The 18,095-nt window shown below is 42.7% G+C and overlaps 1 protein-coding gene across 32 annotated transcripts in view; it reads left to right on the top strand.

Annotated features, from left to right (window-relative positions):
• CELF4 (CUGBP Elav-like family member 4) overlaps window positions 1–18,095 on the top strand; it is a 754,916-nt gene that overhangs the window by 477,452 nt on the left and 259,369 nt on the right. For 14 of the 32 annotated variants that reach the window (XM_050912572.1, XM_050912557.1, XM_050912570.1 and 11 more), the window contains exon 4: window positions 9,939–9,948. The exons of the other annotated variants lie outside the window; for them this stretch is intronic. In XM_050912572.1, the coding sequence (XP_050768529.1) occupies window positions 9,939–9,948 (10 nt within the window). The remainder of the gene's footprint in view (window positions 1–9,938; window positions 9,949–18,095) is intronic. 32 annotated transcript variants of the gene reach the window in all.

Genomic DNA, 18,095 nt, shown 5'->3' with positions numbered 1-18,095 from the left:
GAGATTATATAGAACAGCCTCTCCATGAACCAGAACACATCTCTGGGGAATATGATGACAGCATCCATATCTTAAAAAGCCATAAAGTAGAGAAGCAGTGTAGAAAGTAGTCATTCCCAGTAATAAGTGCAGTATGACATCTAGGAAAGGTACCCTATTGTGACAAGCTTGCACACTAGTGCAAATCTGAAGAAAAGTACATTTAAAACTACAGATTTTGCCATGCTTGTTATTTTAAAGAATTTTTCTTCCCTAAATTACTTCTGCAGACGGAACAAAGCCCCTTAACCCTTGGCAGACCGTAGCTGTTTCCTGATGCTCCCCAGCTGTGAATCTTAAACTGATTTCTCTTGAAGTCACCATCACAGAGAACATCCCTTAAAACAGCAGCTGCCCTGCATTTTGCAGGATTTGTACCTTGGTGTACTCCAGCCCATGTGGACCCTGACCTTGATGGGTGAACAAGCTGCTAAGGGGTTTTCTTCCTCCCTGATCTCATGCACAGATTACTTTCTGGACTATATATAGTAGGTAGGAGGCCTGATAACAGGCTTTTTTCAGGTCTGGCAGGAGCTGAGGCAGGAAGGGAGGCTAACCAGAGCTCTGTAACTGCTCAGTTACACAGGGACAGAAACAATCTCTGACTGTGTATTTGCAAAGCGTGCTGCACCACGGAGCAGGGCGCTCATTAGAAATAGCTGTGTTTGTACCTGGAGCAAAGAGCACTGAGGACCATCCTACTGCATCATCCATACTGCAGCCCAGGAGATGGAGCGGGGAAGAGTTTCCTTTCTCTGTTCCTCCACTGATCTGCTAGAAGAATTCAGGCCACTGAGCTGTAACTACCTTGGGCCACATGGAGAGAGCTGAAATGTCACCTACATCCCTGCAGCTAGTTAGTGAAAGAACAAGAGACCCCCAAGTGTTATTGAGAGTGCCTAAGCAAGGTTCCTGTTTAGAGCTGGTGAATGGAAAGCCCTGGGCACAGTGCAGGTTAGCCTTTCCAAATATGGCCTCGTGTGCCTCAGTTTCCCCACTCTGATCAGTGGGCAAATGATGCCAGCAGCCAATGCCCTCAGTTAGGTTTTATTAATGAACTCTGGGACCATTAAGTCAATAGATCCTGGAGAATTGTCACTATTACAACCATCCACAGCAAGGGAAAGCACATTCCCAAGCAGGGAGAGTGCGGAAGGCCTAATGAACATTGAGCAGAGCACTTGCTCCGCACTCGCTTTGTCACTGCTGGGCAGCCTTGCCCTGACAGAGCTCCTGTCCAACCAGGGACGTACATCCATTCATCATTAGTCCTAATGCAAGCTTGGGAGTTTTAAAGCCGGGGCTAAATCAGACCATCTTAATTTGCAGGCTTAATGCATTGCATATTATCCATATCCTTCCTATGGGATTTATCTTGATTAAGTGCTAATTTGTAACTGGTGGTATACCCAGTGAAGTGACTGATGAGAAGGGTGCCTGGGCAGAGAGTCTGTGTTTTAGCAGCGGTGCAGACCGGGGATAGGAAAGTGCTGTTCCCATCGCAGACACGGAGGCAGGCAGCACATTTTATGCACATCCCCCTCAGCCTAATAGGCGAACTGTCCAGAAAGGTTTAACTTGGACTATTCTTCAGCTGCGACAGAAGCCAGAGGTCTGCTGTGAGAGAGAGGACCAGACTCATAAAGGTTTTTAGCCACACTTAAAAAGTCTACCTTTGGGCTGTTGTACAGCTCCGTCTGTGCCGAACAGCACTGGTCAGAAAAGGTGTAACGGCTTCAGATAACCAACTGTAGGCAGCCATTTACTTGTCCCGGCTGGCACATCTTCAAATGTACATGGAATCCCTCCTGTACATGCGCATAGCTGAGCTGCCTGCCCCATCCCCTGCAGTGACACCAGCCTCTGCCCAGCCCCTCCGTCTCGCTGCTTCCACTCTGTGACCACCAAGAACCAGCTGCGGTAAACGTCGTGTGGATGAAACCATTTTAGACACGACCGCAATCCCAATTTGACCACTAAACAGCTGAGAGAGCCTACCAGCAGTATTAAAAAGCCTCTTTGAGATGGGCAGGGCTTCTCCAAGGAGCTAGGAAGCTGTGTTTCAGGATACTTTAATTCCACTAACCTTCACTTTGGAATGAGAAACAAACTTTCCACCTCCACCAGACACACCAAATCTTGGATCAATCTACATTAGCATGCAGATTTTACAGGGTTTGAGAAGAAGCGACCTTTAAGCAGAAATGGGTTCTCAACTTCTGCTATCACAGCGCTGGCATTTCACTAAAATAAAAGCTTTTATTTCAGCTGCTGCTTTGGTGTCTGAAACTGTGTCTGATTCTGTAGCCACCTGTCCCCCACAATTCATAAAAGCACACTGAATATATGTATTAAACAAGTCTTACACCCAGAAACACACACACGCAGAAGTCAGGTCAGGCTATTTCATAGCCCTATTTTACAGAAGGGTGAAATAAAACTTTCCTCAACTGCTCTGGCATGGCAATAGTAAACCCAAGGAAGGCATCCAAAAGTCTTAATTTCTGGCGTATGCTGTGCAGAGGTGTTCTGCATTAGCAGCATTTCTCCCTTTGACTGTTTTTCCTAACACTGAAAATAGTGGACAGTTTCTCAGCTGATGGGTACTGCTTCCTTTTACTTAGGTAACAAATGACAGCAGTTGAGGAGGAAGGGGGGTGTTGGGTAGAAGGAAGTTAATTAATTTCAGGGTTTTTAATCTCTTTTCTTTTGTACCAAACCATAAAACAAAAATTCTTTGGGAGCCAGAACATGTACCTCCAGTAATCGAAAGAGAGGCAAGGATCTGACTAATAGATATTACGTTCCATTATATGGTCTTGAAGTCAATAAACATTAGGTTACCTTCATGCAGTGAAAAAAGACCAGATTTATTAAAAAATCTTATCTGGAGGGTTTGCATTTCAATAGGATGTGAATTTGCATATTTTAACAATAACCTCCCATCATTCTGTCTGATCTGTGCTCAGTTGGCCATACAGATCACTTTATCTTGAATAGATTATCACCGGTTTAATAAACCCTTCATAATATGCAGGTATAACAATGGTACTTCATTGGATAAAGGAGGTATTAAAGTTCTTTTTCTGGAAATAGGGGTGGCCCAGCTAGTGATTAACTTTATACCTCTGTACATCCCTGTGCTGAATACGCGATTGAAGGAGAGTATTCCCATTATTCACATTCAAAACGGACCAGCTTTTCAGAGCTCCTGTTAACTCCTCATTGCCCATGGTAGCTGTGCAGACGTGGGAGTCAACAAAGCCAAGGCTGCTGGGGATGTTATCTCCAGCAGTGGCCACTACCTGAGACGTCAGGAAAAGGTGACACTTTTCCCCCAAGCCAAGTCCCTCTCTGCAAACAGAGTGTGATCAGTGTCGAGCTGTTTCATAGAAGAGGCACCTTCTCAGTGCTAGATGGAAGTAGGGTCAACGCACTGCTCAGCAAAGAGCCAAAAAGGCTTGTAGGCAGATAGCTTAGATACCCTGTTTTCAATGAAAAAGCAGAATTATTCTTCCTTGTCTCCTCTCTCAGACTTTGACTTACTCTCTGCTTCCACTTTCCACACAGAAGCTCATTTTCCACTGGTTGCCCTTTACAAGAGATGAGTCCATCCCACAACTCCTGCAACCTGTCTTGCCATCTCAAAACATTTGATTAGGAGCAGCATGCTCAGACCCTCCGCAGGAGCAAAACAAGTCTCTGCCAAATCACAGGGCTGGCTTTTGCCTCCTGCAGTCTCCACAGGGACAGACTGTTATTTACACATGCCTGCCATTCGAGGCTCCTGACCACTTTTCTGATGAAACACAGGGCAGAGCATTAGTGCCAGTGCACCAGTGACAGGGGCGAATATAATTTTCATGTTGTCCTGCAATTTTTAATTCCTTCATTTTTGTTTCTATATTGACGTTTGCACCCTGAATTGAAAAAAACCTGATACTCTTCCTCTCTTGGGTACCCAGTACGGAGCAGGCAGCTGTGAGCATTAACTGTCCACACACAAATCTTAGGCAACCCGCAGGCTACTGTGGCATTAAGCCCAAGCTTGTAGACCTTAATGAGAGATAACGTTCACTCAGGACCAGCTTGGTGGTCACGCAGCCCTGGGATCTGGACTGCCTCACATCTGACCAGCTGGGAGCACAGGAATAATGAATTTTGGGGCTGAGTGTGCATGCATGTATGAGAAAGAGGGAGTATTTCACACACAGATTCCCCAAGATTATCTTGAGAGCAACTAGAACTTTTCACACTCTCTTCCTCCTCTGTTTTCTTTTTCTCTGCTCAAGCTGTGTTCGTGCTTGCTTTTCCAAAGCTCCCATCATGAGCTTTTTGCTTCTTGAGAGCCAACGTGCTGGTGTGCTGCCTGACAGTGGGAGCACAGCAAGGCTAGTGAATAATTGAAAGTTATTGACCTATAATAACCTGGCATTATTGACCATAAATGATTTAGTTAAAGCACACACACACATGCACACACCACCTCACATGAAAGAGCTGCATTTTGAATTCCCTTTGTCCAGCACTGGCTCAATGGAGCTTGTCACAGGGAGGAGAGGGGCATTTTGGCCCAGCATGAAATTAATGTTAATCAAAACAACACTTCTGATGATGCTCTAATAAGGTTCTTGTGGGGAATGAGCACAATACCTGGAGCCACAAGCAAATTGTCCTGAGTCTTTACTCAAAGCTCCATGAGGGCACAAACCTTTTCTGAACTTCAGCAAAGTTCACAGATTTTAAGGCTGAGGAGGACAATTTTCATCAAGCAGCCTGACCCCTGCCGTAAGGTAGGCTAGAGACTAATGAATACCAGGACCAATAGCCTGTCATCAAACCAGAGCACAACATTTAGGGAAAAGGAAAAACATCCGGTTTTGATGTCAGACTTCCCACTCTCCTATTATTTTTCATTTCTGCTGAGCCAGCTCTTTCCCTCCGAAGTGGAAGCGCTGACATCAGCTCCTTTGGAGCCACAAAATGTTGGTCGCCCTGCCAGAAAGCCTGCTCAGGGCTCATGCCTGGCCTCAGGTTCCCATCGTCTGGTTGCATCTGCAGGGTCAGGCATCCCTATCTCCGATGAAACCCCAACAGCTTCCTGTGTCTGAATGGAGCCCTGTAGAAGTGCAGATGTCTGGGCTGGTGAGCTTGGCTGAGTCAGATAAAGATGTGAGCGAGTAACTGTTTAATTGAGCCAGATTTCTAAACGAGATATAATCCCAGCCACTAGCACAACTGCCATATGCCCTCCTAAGCTGGCTGTGTTTGTGTCAGCATCTGAATTTTGTGGCTGGCCCCTACTATGGAAAGTTTCTGCCCAGCTTTTGACAGACAAAACTTTGCAGCTTGGACCTGTTCCTGATGATCTATCAGTGCTCAACAAACAGCCCTAAAAGCTTCTCATTAGCTTTGTGGGTGCTGTTCTTTATATACAAAACAGCCAGGGTAGCTGTGCCTGGCTCAGTTTGTTTTTCAGGGTCAGATGGATGAAAGAAAGGATCACTTTGTTTCCAGATTTGCCTGACTTGGAGCTTTTGAGAGATGATGCAAGAACAAAACTTTTAACTCTCAGTGGTGCTGACCCGTGGTACGGAAGCACCTATTAATTGGCATTTACAGCACAGAAAAGTGTCAAGATGGAGGGATTCATTCCCTTGCTTTTCCAAGTTCAGGGCAGATTTTTCCTACTGACTCCAGCAGGCAGTGGAAGCGCCTGGAAGCGGCTCCTGCAGTCCAGAATCACTGCAGACAGGCAATTTCTGGAGTCAAAGGTGCAATCCAGTCTGTGTACTGAAGTAACTAACTTTTGAGTACATTTTAAGTACCTCATGAAGCAGACTTCCTGGAGTAAATCCTTAATTTCTCCATCTAGGAAATTGGGTCTGTATAATTTAGTTGTTTAAATTCAGGCAGCCAAGAGCTCCCTCTGGAGGTCTCCAAGCAGCCAGTTCCTCTGCACGGGCACGGCCAGGCGCTTACTTCAGAAAGGCAATTTCATCAGATATCTGTGGTTTAAGTACAAGCTAAGTCTTTTCATTAAGCAAATAGGATCTCTCCCAAAATTTCCGATTTTCCTTCCAGTATTAGAGCTAAACTAGGGGGTAAGGCCAGCTGGAAAGAAACAATTGAGTTTCTCTCTAAAGTTAGGTAAGGGGCATGACAACATAGGATACAGCCTCCTTGTCTCTAAAAAGTCACTGGGAGCAGTGGGAGAAGTGCAGTGTCTCATCTGTATGTGCACACCGTCGCTTACGTGTGCATACTCCTGAGAACAGCTCAAAATATCTGACTACAGCAGTACATGACACCGATGTCCAAGATGGCTTCCAGCTCTGTCCTTCCTTCCTCTCTGTATAATTGACTATTATACTGGCATTATCTGTGCCTTGATACCTTGGATTTATGGAGCTTCTAACAAATATAAATTCCCCTTTGCACACACCCCATTTAATCAAAACCTTGCTGGTTTAAGCAGTCTGTTTTATTAAATTACCAACCTATGAAGCCATTAACTCAATTAGAAGCAGCAGTTCTGTAGTCTTGAACAACTAAGGGGTAATATTGCAACGGTATATGTTATGCAGAGTATGGCACATTATAATAACACTGAGAGCTTATATAGCATTTTAGAAATTTACAATTTTGTAGGAATAATATCTAATTAATCCTCACAATGGGCCCTGACGGTAAAGATTACTGTCTAACCCCTTTTTCCATGGAGAAAACTAAATGGGGAAGAAGATGATAGGTAATAGACTTCAAAAAAGAGTTCAAGACCGTATCTTTCCACACTCTGCATTCACAGTAAGTAGACATCAGACTTTCCAAATTGCTCCTTTCCTTCTGAGAAAATCAACATTGAGTGACCGCTATCTCCCTTTCCTGCCTCCATATTGTAAAGTGTAATGGGTTGAGTTTATTTTAAAACATCTCTTCCTTTTTGGGGGGTGGGGGGCAACAGGGAAGGAGACCCCAAAGGGACATAGAAATCTTACAGGAGTAGGTTACATTCATTACACATAAGCACGTTTGGTAACAGCTTTTAGTGCTTGCTGTTGTTGTCTTGTGCTTCTGGGTGCTTTCAGGAATCAAACAGGCATACTTTCAAAACTCAGCACCAACTCATGACCATCATTTTCCACAACTGTGTTAACCCAAGAAATGTTACTTTTCACTGTCAGAGTAGAAACACCCACAAGTTCACCTGTATCACCTCACTTACGTGACCTGACAGCAAATAACGAGGATGGTCACAGGAGCTCATCTAACTAAACCTGGGTACCTATGATCTTTCATGCAGAGACTGCAAAAATAAAAGGGTTCAGATGGGAAAAGTCATTGTATATAGGGCACAAGAATTATGATTAGCAGTACCTTGGTAACAAAGTAAATGGCAAAGATCTTGTTGGAGAGCAATATCCAACACTAAAAACAGACCTGTTGATCTCAAATGATTGTTACCATGAGGTATTATGTTTTCTGGTTAAGTAAAGTAAACAAAGTGCTGGGTCCATCGTACAGAAGCAACAGTGAGCTGCTGACAATAAGAACAGATCTTAAATGTAAGGATTTTGTCTGAAGATTTATGTATGTACATTTTTGTTCTATAAAATTTAGTAAAAGAATTTTTGTTTTCTTTAGTTTTCAGCAGAAAAATTTTTTGGGGACAGATTTATATATTTTTACTAGCTTTTGAAAGGTAAATAATGCAGAAGTAGAGACAATGAAGAGGAACAGGAACTGGACTTGATTTGAATTTAAAAAAGAAAGTGACAGATTTAGGATCAGTATCTGCTTTAAGCAAAGTACAGAGAGGAAAGAAAAAGCTTAAAACGGTGAAAAGCAAATAATGCTTCTAATAATTAACATTGCCTACTGTAAAGGTGCATCAAGCATAAATTATCTTGAGCAATCATGTATGATATGATAATATAAATGAGAGATTTTATTTTCACATATACATTTTCTTTGAGCTATATTTTGAGCATTAAGAATTTTCTTTTATTCTGGAATTACAATTCTTGTTAAAAAGTTGCTTACGTCCAGAAGTTGAGGATTTAAGGAAAGCACCGTATGCCAGGAGACTGATGGTAACGCCCCAAAAGCTAGAAACACTGGCAGTGCTTGTAAGCAGGGCTAGATCAGGGTTACCTTTAAATACAGAGAGGTTTGCATTATACCCATAACTCAAATAATTAATGAGTAGTTTATTTAAAGTAGATGATCTAAAAAAAAAACCCCATGATTGTTCTCAGTGGTCATGGCTCCAATTTATCTCATTTCATATTTACACCATGTAGCACCCAATTCACGCTGCAGAGAGAGAAAGTATAATCTGGCCCAAATTTTCAAATATGCTCAGCACCCAGTGGACCAAAATCTTTTAATTATCTGTCTGTGTATTTGAGAACATCCTGCCTTTGAAACAGAAGGTTCCTTAAGTAGTGTGATTTCTTGCTCAATTTCCCTCTCTGTGGTTTTTTTACTCTCAGCATCACATCTTGAGAATATTTCTCTGCTGTGATTTTGGAAGGACGCTGCTAGAAAGCAGCAAGCCTTGTTCTCCTCTCCGCTGGTTCAAACATGTCAATGCTGCTTAGGCTTGCTACCGATCCACACAGAAGCATCGGACCCTGGGAGTTCAGACACATACTGTAAAAAGGTTAATGGCTAATACCGCCAGAAAGTTTATAGCTGAACTTCTAGTGGCTCTGATCAACGTTTCATCTTTAATCAAATGCCACAGCACAAGAAGGGGAAGGAGGGAGGAAAATGCAGTTGGATGAGTTGTCTCTTCTTGATGAGGCCTCTATGGTTTGCGTCCTCCAACTTTATCCAAGCTGAACACGCTATGCAAGCAAGTGAGGGGGTCAAGCTTGCAAGAAAGTGAAAAGCAAATGGGAATGAGGAGGAAAGGGAGTAAATAACTTGGAGCTATCAGCTGTGATGCCAGAGGTGGCATGCTGCTTCTGGCCACTAACAGATGTGGACAGGTGAACCTTTACACCAAATCAATCATCATATTTATTCTAATTGTATCGTAATAGTCCCCCAGGAGCTCCGTTCAAATGAGCTTGACATTATTAAAATTTTAATGCCCAGTTTTCATAGCTGAATGAATATTTAAAGGGTATGTCCCAGGCTTAAGTTATGATGATGAAGAAATTAATGGAATGTCTTGTTTAATGCTTTGGTACATGTTGATGCAAAAAAAAAAAAGAAAAAAAAAAGTGGTTGTTCAGGGCGGAAAAGAAAGAAAGGCAATGTTTAGGCATAATTAGAGGAGGAAAGCATCAGCGATGCATTAGCATCAGACATTGCTCTTGTTGGATAGCTCTCAGCGGAGAGGAAATATTTATCATTTGGGAGGGGGGAAACTGGGGTGCAGTCAGGGACCAGGAGAGAAGGAGCTCCACATGAATGACAGATCAGAAATGAATCCCTGGGAGGCTCTGACCACATCCCTACATGGTGGAATGAGATTTCTAGCCTTTGCTGGCTGGAACAGACACAGAAAACCACCTTTGTTACCCAGCCAGGGTGTTTGTTTAATATAAGTACCCAGATCAGCTTTGAAGGATGACATAATTAATCAGTGATATTCATCAGTCTGGTAATTATGTTATAAATAATTGTCAAAACATAGGACCAGATGATACCAGTTATACATAGATGGGGGTGAGGGGTAGCTCCTTTTGCGTTGGAGGGCCTGATTCTGTATGGGCTGAAACCAGCACAGGGAATTGCATTGACTCTGAGGATCTGGAACCTGGAAAGACTGTGGGGTTTGGTTTTGTTTTTTAAGCCTTCCATGCTTTTCCCAATTCAGGAAATGTTTGGGAAGCTAAGGACTTTTGTTTTCTCCTTTTTTTGAAAGCTACACTAATATTTGCAAGGTTCCTGCTTGTGCTTATTCATTTACTGTTAGGAACAGAGGACTAACTTTGGCAGCTGGATGGGCTTAAAATCCCCTCCTAATACGCATTTCTTAGCTGTGAAAGAGGACTGAAGAAAAAGTTAATGCTCTAAGTCCTTTCACAGATTTTCTTAAAAGGCGCACTGTCAAGATTAAGATAATCTTATTCTTTGCATAAGTTTTTCCTTATGGTGTTTGTTTGGGTTTTTTTAAATTATTTTTTCATTGAGGTGCTGGAGCATGTCCGAAGAAGGGCAACAAAGCTGGTGAAGGGTCTAGAGCACAAGTCTTGCGAGGAGCAGCTGAGGGAACTGTGGTTATTTAGCCTGGAGAAAAGCAGGCTCAGGGGAGACCTTACCACTCTCTACAACTACCTGAAAGGAGGTTGTAGCGAGGTGGGTGTCAGTCTCTTCTCCCAAGTAACAAGTGATAGGACAAGAGGAAACAACCTCAAGTTGTGCCAGGTGAGGTTTAGATTGGATATTAGGAAAAGTTTCTTCACTGAAAGGGTTATCAAGCACTGGAAGAGGCTGCCCAGGGAAGTGGTGGAGTCACCATCCCTGGAGGTATTTAAAAGATGTGTAGATGTGGTGCTTAGGGACATGGTTTAGTGGTGGACTTGGGAGTGCTGTTAACAGTTGGACGTGATGATCTTAAAGGTCTTTTCCAACCTAAACGATTCTATGACTCTATGATTTTTTGTTATTTCCCTTTTGCCAGCTCTTTCAGGAGCTGCAGCCTGGATCCAGTGCACAGTTAAGGGGTTTATCTTTAGGCAAGGTTTTCACACATCTAATTTGAGGTGTGATTTCAAATCAGTTTAGACAAACCAGTGGAGAAGGTGGCATGGCTGCTGTTTTTTTTCTGCTCGAACAGGGCTTATTTCAGGTTATCTTAAAATAATTAGACTAGATTTGTTTATTAATAGAACTGAAAGGAGAGCACAACCATACCACCTGTATAATGTTAGCGATGTGCCTTGAGAAGGAAGCCCCTATGCTTCAGAAATGCCACAGCATCCTACTTGGAATAGGTTTATGTCTGGTCCTCCTGGGGTGCAGGACTGAGGTAATGGACTGCTATCTGTTATACTGCAGCAAGCTTACCCCACAGATGACCTTAACCCTTGGGAGAAAGGAAATTAGGGTAGGAGGAAGAGAGTGAACATGTCACCCTTGAAAGCAGGACCAGTGTTGGGGGAAAATCACTTTCTGGCTCAGAGTGGATCTAGTCCAGTACCAAGGAAAACCCTGCTTGCAACCTTAACCTTGTGATAGCCTCTTCCAGTTCCTGGGGAGGCTGTGCTTTAATTCAGGCCCTGAGGCTACCTGCACATTTGTATCAGTGAGAGAGCCTTTATTTCATGATTCTGGCAGTGGGTGAAAGCAGCTAGTTAATTTACACTGTTCGCTCAGTTGTTCTTTAAATGGCAATGCTGTGGACAGCATTTCTCCATGGGCAAAGGGGCTGGCTGCGGTTCTTATCTTTGTGGCTAGGCACACAAAGCCACAAGCACAGAAGGTCTAATCTTCTTGGATGGACAGTGGCCAAGCTTTTGCACTCAAAACACTGAAGTCAGTGGGAGCTTGGCCTTGCCTAAAGTCTGCAGAGTCAAGCCAAGCAACCGTTAGTGGCAAAGGCGCCATTTGGGTCTTGCTTCAGAAGCAGAGATAAAGCCTAGAGAATGAAGAACACAGCAGAGAAGTGCCAACAGCCAGAAGTCATGGGCTCAGGATAAGGAAAAGACGAGAACAGATGTTCATCTCTAAGTGAGGGGGCAGGGGTTATGTCTACAATGCTTTGAGTAATACATCTGTCTCTCTGGCCTGCTTGCCTGCCCCACTCACGTCCATGCTGAAGAGGCCTCTGGCTTCTGTGCAGTGCGCCCAACACGCATGAAACCATGACATGCCCCATGTGCAGAGAACACTCTACCTTTGCCCTTATCTGCACTTCCTCACAAAGGCAGCTCCTGAGCATACTGCAGACTGTGCCTCTCCCTGGGTAAGCACCAGCTGCAGGCAGGGCTGGACAACCTCAGAGCAGATCAACACAGAGAGCATCTGTGAGACAACTCAGATACAAGGTCTGAAAGCAAGCTTTCAACTAGGCAGTTCAGGCACAGATAAACCTATAACTGCAAACACCCAAGCTGAGTACATATTGCAAAACTGATCTAGGACCCTTGGCACATATTCGCATCACTCATTGAAGTTCTATGTTGCCACCCAGATACAGGTATTTGTTAGCCATGCTGGGTAGTTTAAGGCTATCTTGGTTGTATCTATATGGACTACCTCCATATGTATGGATTATGCTGTTGCTCTGCCCTGAAAGACTTTGGGATCACAATATCTAGCCAAAAAGAGAATGTAGTTCCTTTCTACTAAATGCATGCAGAGTTGGCTAATAGAAAATGCCAGGGATAGAGAAGAACGATTTTAGATAAAAGGTGGTTTGGGCACATTTTAAAATTGAATGTAAATTAATTTGAAATAAACTCAAGTGGGAAATTAGAAGAGAGGTGAGATGGTGGAAAAGCTTATCCCTACTGATATTAGGGAAGAACGGAGGAAAAGACAGCAAAATACTTACTTAGTTTTATATTAGAATTTGATGTGTTTATGAACAGAATTTCACATTTTGATTGCTCGTGGTAGCAGCAGGGAACTAGATTTAATGAGCAGGGTGTCCCTTCAAAACTTATACCTCTGCTGTCAGGATACACAGACCAATAGACCCTTTTATATAGCTTAGCATCACCAGTGGGCCAGTCCTAGGACTCCTTACATGCTTGAGAATATTTACTAAATGCCCAGGGACTTCTCACACGTGCAAGGGGTCTGGGACTACAGACACATTTCCCAAGCTAAAGTCAGCATGCACCAGGCCCCCTTCTTTCCCAGGAAAGAAAGGTCAAGTGCACAAGCCAGGCAATATCCGTGAGTGCAAATAAATACAAATCTGGATGATCAGGGCAACAGTACTTTAGGGCATGCTGTGTGTGTGATGGCACAGTCCAGCAGGTGAAAGAAGACCTATTGAACATCATTTTTACTGTGTGACTGCCCAAAGCTTTAAGGGGATCTCCTTCTGTCTCTTTCACATGCAGATTTGTATATGAAACAGTACTTATAAGATATAAATACTAAAAAAAAAAGCAGCGCTGTCTCTCTTGTTTTGGAAAATAAGGCTTTGTTGTTCCAAGCACCCTGTGTTTTGTTCCTCTTGCTGTCCTCAAACCTGCTGAGGACTGAGTTCCCCCTTTACCCCTCCCCACTTCTTTTAAAACTAGCGGCACCGTGAGGATGGGCACTACATGCTCAGCTTCCCCAAGTACAAACCAAAGGATTTGTTGTATTGGAAAGGTTTTATTTTGCTATTAACAAGATCAGCAGTTTCTTCAAACTCAAGCCGAAACTGTTCTGCGGGGAGAAAGTTTTGGATTTGAAGCTATAGGCTTCTGCACGTGAGCCTGAACTGAAATTAAGCCCCTTCTAGGTTCATCTATATACACGAGACAACTAGAAAGATGAATCGATAGTTAGACGGATGGATTATAATGTGTTTTATATGATATATAGAAAATACTCTCAGAGTGCAGGGATGGCCGGTAGCGATCATTCTCAGGGGTAGGCACCAGAGCATTGACTGATTTGTAAAGGTCAGACCCTTCAAGATTTTTTTTTCTTATCTCATACATTCCCATTTCAGGTCTTCTCATCCATTTGTGTACATGTCTGTGACACACATCTCGTCAGGTAAGAGGGTGGTAGGGAGGAATTAAGAGTCCACTACCCAGGTAAAGTTTCCGATAGAGTCATTTCAGGTGCAATGCATTACTAGTGAGTGCTTCCCACAAGGCAAGCCAATGTGATTTTTTTCACCAAACTTTCTAAAACATTTCCTTTCCCTACTCTTTCATTAATCCAACATTGTATCAGTTTGCACTGCCTGCACAAAAGTATGCTTAATGTGTAATCACACTGCAATTCATGCAACCACAGCACTTACCTCTCTTCCCGTGGGGGCAGGTTTTTGCTCTATGTCTTACAGCTGCAATATACAAACACAGAATGCTGCTTGTATAGCTAACCTATGTTGAAGCAGCTTTCCTGATTCTGTAACATTCACAGAAATTTCCCTGAGATGAGGACCTGGGCCCAGACTTTGTGTTTTTTCTTCAGAGAGAGGAGATTGCTTTGGATTCACTCTTATGGCTATCTAGTTTATATCACTGTAATTCAGTTACGTCACTCAGAATCAGGTACAGAGTGATTTACTTGAACTTTGCAATTACACACACACAATTCAATTGTAGGTGATTTTCTTGGCCTTTCCAACTTTGACACTAATATACTTTGCATTTCCTTAGGGCCTTCAATCACAGCAGATTTTGCTCAATGCTTTAAAAGTTATGACCCACTCCTACAAACACATTCCTGCCAGTACATTTACTCACATAAATAGCTGTGCTGACTTCAGAGGAATTACTATTGTGTACATGGCAGACCCCCAAAAAACTGACAGAAGTGGTAAAAAGAAATTCCTCTTAGTGTTTTGGGGGGAGATTTTGAATAGAAAAAACTTCTTAGTGAAGAAATAAGGAGGAACCATATTTTCTGGAAATTTCAGGGCAGTTATTAAACTATTCATACCTCCAATTAACATCTGAGCTATGTCATGAGATTACCAAGAACTACATGGCATCTTTAGGAAGCAAGTTGCTCTGGGATGGGATTTTCTTCCACAAGGCTAGCCAGCATCTACAGAGATGTAGTAGTGCCCAATAAGCATTTGCTAAGATCTCCTAGATCACATCAGCATTCTGTCCTCTGTCATTAGGTCACAGCAGTGTTTCATCATTGATTTAGAGGGCTGAAGCCTGAACAATACCAAACACAATAGAACATGACTGAGCAGGAAGAGTTTGTTATTTGCCATTATATCTGTCCACATAATTCAAGCATAGAAAAGACTCGATGTTTTTTTGTTTGTTTGTTTAACACATTTAGCATTTAGATACATTTTTTTCATCAACAACCTTCATGGTACATTAGGGTATCTTTATCTTCATTGTACAGAAAAGAAAGTTGAGAAAGAGGCAGATGAGAAAGCTGAGAAAGAGACAGATGTAACGATATGTCCAAATTCATCCAGAAGGCCAGCGTAGAGCTGGAAACAGGCCTTGTCAAAGGTTAACATCTCTACTTTCTACGCTGTACCAGACTGGCTTTTTGGGAACTTCAGGAAACATGGACAATAGAATACCTTTCCTCACAGTTTTTGATACAAAGCCTTAATCACACCCTCCCCACACCCCATCTGTTCTCAGGAAGTATTCAAATTTCTTAAGCCCTCTAAGGTGGGGTGGAAAGACTATTATTAAGTAGATGATCACTGTGGTCATCCTCCATGGTCTTATAGATCATACAGGCTCTAGAATCACTTTTTATCTCCTGAAGTGACTTCGTCCTTAAGCACAACCAGCAGATTATCTCCAACACAGCTCTCTTCTGCTTTGGACATGATCTTCCTAACCATTAGTGGCATTTCAGTGATCTTCAGTAGTCTCCGCCTCTTCTCATTTTTCCTTCCTGTCTCAGATCACATTTGCAGCTATGCAGGGTGTCTCCATCGTTTTTTATTTTTTTTCCTTTTCTTCTTTTTAATCTCTGCATTTGTCCATTCTCAAGCTTGGTAGAGCCTTAGTTCTTGCTAGAAACATCAGGTATACTGAGAACTAATTTTGTGACACTAATTGTGTCACTAATGAAAAAGTGACAAGAAAGGAAGGGGTAGTAGGAACAGTGAGAGGAAGAAAGATGGAGACAGTGAGAAATCAGCTGTCTCTGTTTCCTACTCTTCTTTCCCAAGTGATCCTTCTACCTGCTCTAAATTAATATCAAAGCCAGAGGGAGCAGAAAAAGGTTGGTGGGGGAGAAAATGACAACCTTAGGAAAAGAAAAATCATGATGCAGAAAAGTGTCTGTCCCCTGTCTAATTCCTGCAGTGGCCTGTAGCTGATGGTGCTGAGAAAAATACAACAGCAAGCTCTGACATTTCATTTCTGTGGAGAATTGAAAAAGGGCTTGCTGTAATTCATCGCTTCTTGTAACTCAAACCCTTTTTGACAGGAGTACCTGCGCTGTCTTTTAACAGTGGCACCATGGTGGCTGTAATTGGACATGAAAAATGATGTCGTGCTACTACTTGCAGGGAGGATTGGGGTGGGGGTAGGTGGGGCAAGTGGCAAGTTGGTGTGAGAGGATGACATCTGGCATTGTTTGAATGGGTTGGTTTTAGGCAAAAGGAAGGAAAAGCCAAAATGAAGGGTATGAAGTGTAACAAGTACGATCATCTTGTCCAAGGTGTGCAGAGGTGACAGTAAAGGTGGTTTTCAGCAGAGATGAATGTACAAAGGATCAAGGGAGTATGAGAAGTGTGATGCACCTGAAGTTCTAACTCCTCCATCAACACAACTACTTATGGCATTTGTGGAAAAAGGATGTGCAACCCCTCTTCCTGAAATGGGGCCGATTCACAGCTGTAGTGGTACCCAGTGCCCATAGTTCCCAATACAGACAGGGAATCTGAGACAGGCTTTTCCTGAGGCCACACTGAGAACACAGTTGTGAACAAAACGCTGGTTTGCCATCTGCTTGCCGCCCCTTTGGAAACTGGGTCTGTCATACGTAACCAGAAACCGAAATTAAATTTTTGGGCTCTTACCTAAATCCCTTTGTGCCTCAGTGGTCTTCAGCACACCTCTGTTACGGCATTGCTGTTGATTGAGGCACGTCAAAGTAAATTTGTGACCAAATTGGACTCTGAAACATGAATGAGGAGAAACATATTGTCCTGATTTATAATGGTTTTATGACTATTAAGCATTCTGGTACCATAATGTCAGGAATCTTCACGGATTATGTAGAGAATAAAAATTTTTAGTCAGGTCCTAAAGGATAGGAGGGAGGCTAAAGAGCAGATAAACTCTTTTTGGGTACACTAATGGTAAAACAATATACTCCTTTCACTGTGGCAACCTAACAGGGATAATATAGAATAAGGAACCATGATCATATTTCAAAGGAGAACACAAAAAGCATCCATGGGCAGAGGAAAGAAGGACAATTACAATGGGCAGAAGTGTAGCACATCCTAGAGGAGAGCCTAACAGAGTTCATCCAGTCCATCTGTCAGTTCAAATGCTGGATCAACCTACCTAGGTCTTTTCCCATGTTGCCAAATCTCTTTTGAAGACTTCTAGTGATAGGGATCAATAAAACCTCACAGCCACATCTGTAGTTCCTATGATTCCATGTGGATACCATGGTATTAATCAGATTTGCTGACTGGCAAATTTTCTTTCTCCTACCACACTCTCAGTGTCCACCGAGACAAGACAGATATTAAAGATGTCCATATCAATATTTCCCTGATCACTATTCAGAAGACTCCAGTTTAGAGTATAAACTTTGGTTTCTTTGCATTAAACCCATGACAACCCCCAGCTGAAGAACAGGCAGAGAGCTTGAACCTCTGAATTCCCTTCTCCCTAAGAAGGCATTTCCCCAGACTGAAGAAGGTACATCTTTCTGCCATTTTATCTCCCCAGTTAGTGCTTTTCTGCTCCCCATGCCAGCTCCTTGCTCCCAGAGTGCCTGTGTTAAAAAAAAAAAAAAAGTTCCATAGAGAGAGGAAACTTAATTATTTTCCTCTCAATGTTTCTTTCTATAATTGGTGTCTTTTATGTCAAGATGATCTCAATTTGTATTATGGGCTCCGTGCAGGCAGTACTTTCTCTTTGGTCTATAAAGAAATTGTCAAGTGTATAAATCATAGTGTACATTAAATTACATTAGCTTTTTACTTATTAATTTCCCCAGTTTTTTTCTTCCTCTGTTGGATGCTCATTCCTTCCTTCTTTTTTTTCCCTTTCTCGGGGATTGTCTTCTTTTTCTCATGCCCCAATCTCAAAAAAGAAAAAAACCCAAACAAATATTAGTCTCCTCTCATTTTTGCTACAGGGTCTGATGATCTCCTCTGCCTTTTGCAAACTGACCACATCCAACTGAACAGCAAGTAGGAAGGGCTCTGTCTGTTTTTTTCTAAAGGCTGGATCCAAAGCTTACTT

This window comes from Gymnogyps californianus, chromosome Z (assembly GCF_018139145.2).
Source record: "Gymnogyps californianus isolate 813 chromosome Z, ASM1813914v2, whole genome shotgun sequence".
Lineage (NCBI taxonomy): Eukaryota > Metazoa > Chordata > Aves > Accipitriformes > Cathartidae > Gymnogyps > Gymnogyps californianus.
This window is presented reverse-complemented; position numbering and strand designations above follow the sequence as displayed.